The 4853-nt window shown below is 40.3% G+C and overlaps 1 protein-coding gene across 2 annotated transcripts in view; it reads right to left on the minus strand.

Moving 5' to 3' along the window:
• Positions 1-4853, minus strand: part of dennd2b (DENN domain containing 2B) — a 56777-nt gene that overhangs the window by 3181 nt on the left and 48743 nt on the right. For both annotated transcript variants that reach the window (XM_014026680.1, XM_014026687.1), the window contains exons 15-19: positions 3720-3897; positions 2914-2955; positions 2537-2648; positions 915-1154; positions 536-622 (exon numbers count right to left, since the gene is read on the minus strand). In XM_014026680.1, coding sequence (XP_013882134.1) covers positions 536-622; positions 915-1154; positions 2537-2648; positions 2914-2955; positions 3720-3897 — 659 coding nt within the window. The remainder of the gene's footprint in view (positions 1-535; positions 623-914; positions 1155-2536; positions 2649-2913; positions 2956-3719; positions 3898-4853) is intronic.

A 4853-nucleotide genomic window follows, 5' to 3' on the forward strand; every position in this document is an offset into this window, starting at 1 on the left:
ATATTTACCAATATATATATGTGGTTTCTAGAAAAAAAACTCTCCTGCTTTGAATTATGTCATTTTTGTGTGAACACGGTATTTCCCCCTTAATAAAAAACAATGACTCAAACGTCACGGAGAGTTAAATCTTGCTGCATGCAAACTCTGGAATTTGAGTTTCCACATCACAATGGATGAAAAAAAATGACTCAAAAACATCTGTGACGCCTGAAATTCTCTTTTGCTTCAGATTTTTACACTTTAAACTGGTTTAAAACAAACAAACAAACGATTCTCTTCTTTGTGTGAATGTTAAAAAAAAAGGTTTTCAGAGCAACGCTGCAGTTTAAGTAGAATATAATTTTCAACTGGAATTACATAAAACAAAGTTGCTTCGCAGAGCTCCTCCTATAAAACACAAACATGTTCTTATGGGTGAACGTTTAACAAACTTTCAGGAGAAATATGTGAACCATCTGTTTATGCAGCTCGGTTTTAAAACTGGTGACTTTTTCAAGCCACTGAAACCTGAGCCGTCTGCTGCAGAACTCACCAAGGCCTTTCAGGAACTTGTTAACTCCGCTCTGCTCCGTGTCCGGCAGCTCCTCCAGATATTGATCCACCCTCTGCTCAAACAGACCTGCAAACACAGAAACATAGATTTAAAAAAAAAACAGAAGAAGAAAAATAAGATCTCCATGTTTCTGGAAGAGACTATTTTATTTTTCTCTTTGCCAGGAAGAATTGAGGGATGTGGTGTGAAAATGTGCTGATGGTAACTTTCCACCACTAGAGGGCAGTAGAAGCGCAGCACGTTTCTGCTGCATGGTGGCTGCTGAAAGTGCAGGAGTGGAAATCCATGGAAAGAGAAGTGCAGACGACAGGATGAACCTTTGAGCAGAGGCAGTACGTTTACAGAAAACTAGCTCTACCTTTAGCCCTGGTTTTCCTCAGCTCCCGATCTTGAATGAAGCCGGCAAACATCTGGGACTCCATGAAGACGCCCAGGAAACGACGGACGCTCTTCGATGCCACCGTCTTGCGAAAGGCCTCTCTCTGAAAACATCGCTCTCCACGCTCGTTCTGAGTGATGAACAGCGAGTAGTGTCCCATGGTCTCCAGGAAGAAGCGGATGAAAGCCTCTGACACCAGGCTGTTCAAGGAATTATACTCTAAAGGCAAAAAACATAGGAAATTAGAGTCAAAGCAGAACTAAGACGACAAATCAACATCAGCATGTGCTTTAATGCTAAAGTTTTAAACAATAACTTTATGGGATCTGCTAGTGCTTGAAGTATAGCATGAGCATAACTCTCAGCTACTATCAAACCAAATCTTAGCTCAATATCTATGAAGATGACTGAGCAATCGCCTCTTATGTATTTGTTAAAGTCAGTTAGCTGTGGCGGCCATTTTGAATCAGGTTAGCTCCAAAAGGTAATCAGCTGTAGATGTACATTTAAATATTACTTTGTGGGAGTTTCATTCAAATCTGTCCATTTCTTCATGAGATATTTTGCTAACAGACAAATTAACATAAAAGCGCATATAGATATAGGCAACTACACAATCAAGTTTATTATAAGAAACTTCCAAACCAAAAACAAGGCCTGTTGAAGAAGTAAAAAAATCTGAAAGATTGATCCGTGAGCTTCAGCCCTGATGTCTGTTTTAGACACGTGCTGCTGTGAGGSACCTGAATTAGCTTTTTACTGCTGGAAGATGCACAGAAATCACTATTTTTAGTTTCCTGTAATGTTTTATCAGTCTGACTGAGCTCAAAGCAGTAATGGAGAGGTTGTTTGTTTAATCACCTGCAGTGGTGGGCACAGTTCCCCTAAAGCACTAAAGCACTAATAGTGGAACTAATGTCTTGATTAGTGCTTTAGGGCTTTTGCTATTTTTTTAAATTCATTTGTGGATTAGCCCTTGCTAAATTCATGGGCTAAATTTAGAAGCAATAACGGAGGTCTTCAAATGTTATTGATCAACATTATTGTTCACAGTTGAGGGTGAAAGCTGACATACATTTTGTTTTTATGCGTGTCACTTATCAAACTTAAGGCCCGTGGGCCAAATGTGGCCTGCGGGTGACTCCTATTTGGCCCGGCAAGAGCAATAAGTGACAATATCCAGAACATAGTAAATACTGTCTCATGTTGACTCTGAAGAATGTTTCATGTGTCAACTGGATTATTTAGTGCTTTAGAATTAGGGGACCTAAATATTTGAGTTAGTGCTTTAGAGCTAGTGCAACTAATATTTAGATTAGTGCTGCCCACCACTGACATGAAGCAGTAAAATCATTTGTTTTAAGAAGTATGTTGGGATTTTACAAGGATCTTCATTCTGTGACACAATCTCAGTCACTCGCTCTCTCTCGTTGCAGACATCAGTACCAACATGATGTCACCTCTCAGGTGAGCCTCCGTGACTTCCTGTCGCGAGTCGATCTCACAGAGAGTTTCCGCCGCGTGAACCGAGCTCCGTCGCGCCAATTAAGCAGCACAAACGTTTTGTCTCGTTAGCAGGAGACGGCCYGTCACTTACGCACCTTCGTCTGACTCGCTGTCAGAGTCCTGGTTGACGATGTCGTTCCTCTGCTCCAGCGCTTGCTCCAGAGCCGCTTGGAGTTTCCGTGGCAACAACGAGGCCTCGTCATCCATCTGGAAACAGTTGAAAGTATGAAATAAAAATAAAAAAACACTTTTCCTCTTCATAAAATATTTTTTATATTGTATTTCCTTGTTTAGTAAGTTGTTTTAGTGAAACAAACGTCACTGCAAGAAAACTGTTTATGACAAGGATACTTATTCATGCTTTTTTTTAAATCATTGAAGAAAATTTACGACATTAACTACCACACGGTGATCACTGTTACATGTAGCATGTTTAAGTTTGGGTTTTAACTTATTAAACGCGTGGACAAACCTGTCGGATGAAGCGGTCAGTTCCAAGGTCGACCATTAAAGCCTGTTTGAGGGAAAGAAGACTGGATTATAAATCTGATCGCTTCTTTTCAAACACCAAAACATTAAAGTGTCCTTGACACTTTAATTTTTGTAATAAACATGAATGCRTTTTTGGACAGATAACATTGAAAACATGCTGCAAAACAAGTTTCACGCCGTTCAGATGAACGGTTGTTGAGATACTGGCGTGTGAAGAAACAGGAAGTGATGTCAAAGGGGAATGGCAGCATGTAAACAGAGCGTTGCTACAACAGCTAACAACACGGACTGTAGAGAAGAATCTGATGTTTCTTTAGATTATTTTTAGTCACTATCAAAGAGAGATAAAGAAGAGTTAAAGTTTAAATAATTTTGTTTTAATAAACAAAGACCAGAGTTTATTTTATTAATGAGTTCCCCTTTGATGTCACTTCCTGTTTCACTTTGGCTGAGACAAATTTAAAAGAAAATAGGTCACTTATGTGACAAAATGGGTAAAATCATGTGTACTATGCCAATTTTTTTAAACATAAAAATGCTTTCATTGCCTTTTAATATTTGAAGGATAGGCGTGTCACAGGCACTTTAACAATAAAATAAGACAAAGTACAAAACAGAAACATAAACTTATAAGTATATTTATATACTTATAAGTATAGTTCATGTTTTATGTATGCTATTATATTATGTATTAGTTCAATCAGACAAAAAAAATAGAGAAAAGTGTAAGTATTCAGAGTCATCATTTATCAGATGAGTCACAGGAAGGCGGGGCTCTGTGCTCACCTCTTCCACAGGCAGCTCTTTGAGTTTAGGCAGCGAGCTGGACAGCAGCCCCACCAGGAAGGGGGTGGGACAGCAGACGATGTCCAACATGGAGGCGGGCAGCACGGGGATGAAGGTGTGCTGCCAGGAGAAAGGGTAGAGCAGCGCCACCACAGCGAGCATGCAGCTGGATAAGGTGCTGAAGATGGAAGACAAAGGGAAATCAGACACGTTGGAAATCATTAGGAAAATGAAAAGCTGCAGACATCAAACCAGAATGTGGGGTTTTAAATGTGGAGTTAAAATTCTCTGACTGCACTTTAACATTTMGTTCTTGACGTAGCTCATCCTCAGCAAAGACTTCAAGATCCAACGGCTTCTGGAAAAATCAACTTTGATCTCTAAAGGTTTTTTTAAACAGAATTCACAACCAACCACAACGACGAACGCTGAGTTCAGTAAAAAGCATCTTTGTGACGTTACTGCAGTCCGCCTGCAGGGGCGGCACCACTCTGACCTGCTGCTATAATTAAGCCGAGGGTTCTTGTTGATGCAATAAGAAAGAGCAGCAGTTGAGTTGAACGTCGACAGCTGCGAAATAACATCGAGATCGCAAATAGCAGCCCGTCTTTCTCACGATCCGCCGCTTGTTGACAGTGGCTGACCCCCCCCTCCTCCTCCTCTCCGTCCTCCGCACAGCGTCCAGTCCGTGGACACAAAAACAGTGAAAACAAACCGTGGCTCCAATCACACAGAGCTTTAAATCAGCATGGATCACGAATAAGAGCAGGGATCAAACATGGTATGCAGTTTACTTATGAGAAATATTTTATATTCTCAACAGCAGAGTTAACACATTATTGAATTTCTTTCATTAAAACGTATAAAGTTTCAGTCTAGATACACTTTAAAGACCTAGCATTCCATGAGGAAAAGTGTATCACCCAGGCTTTTTATGCCAGTTTTAGACTCAGATCCTCGTGTGTTGACAGTTGTAGCCGTTTGTGTCAAAACTCCACAATAATTATCCATGGTGGTCATCTTGATCGACTCCAAAAGTTAAGAGTTTCATTAAAATCCATCCACTGGTTCATGAGATATTCAGACAAATGAACACAAACACACACACACACATGAGCACCTTTAGCCTTTGGC

This window comes from Austrofundulus limnaeus, unplaced genomic scaffold (genome assembly GCF_001266775.1).
Source record: "Austrofundulus limnaeus strain Quisiro unplaced genomic scaffold, Austrofundulus_limnaeus-1.0 Scaffold5, whole genome shotgun sequence".
In the NCBI taxonomy this organism is placed as follows: domain Eukaryota; kingdom Metazoa; phylum Chordata; class Actinopteri; order Cyprinodontiformes; family Rivulidae; genus Austrofundulus; species Austrofundulus limnaeus.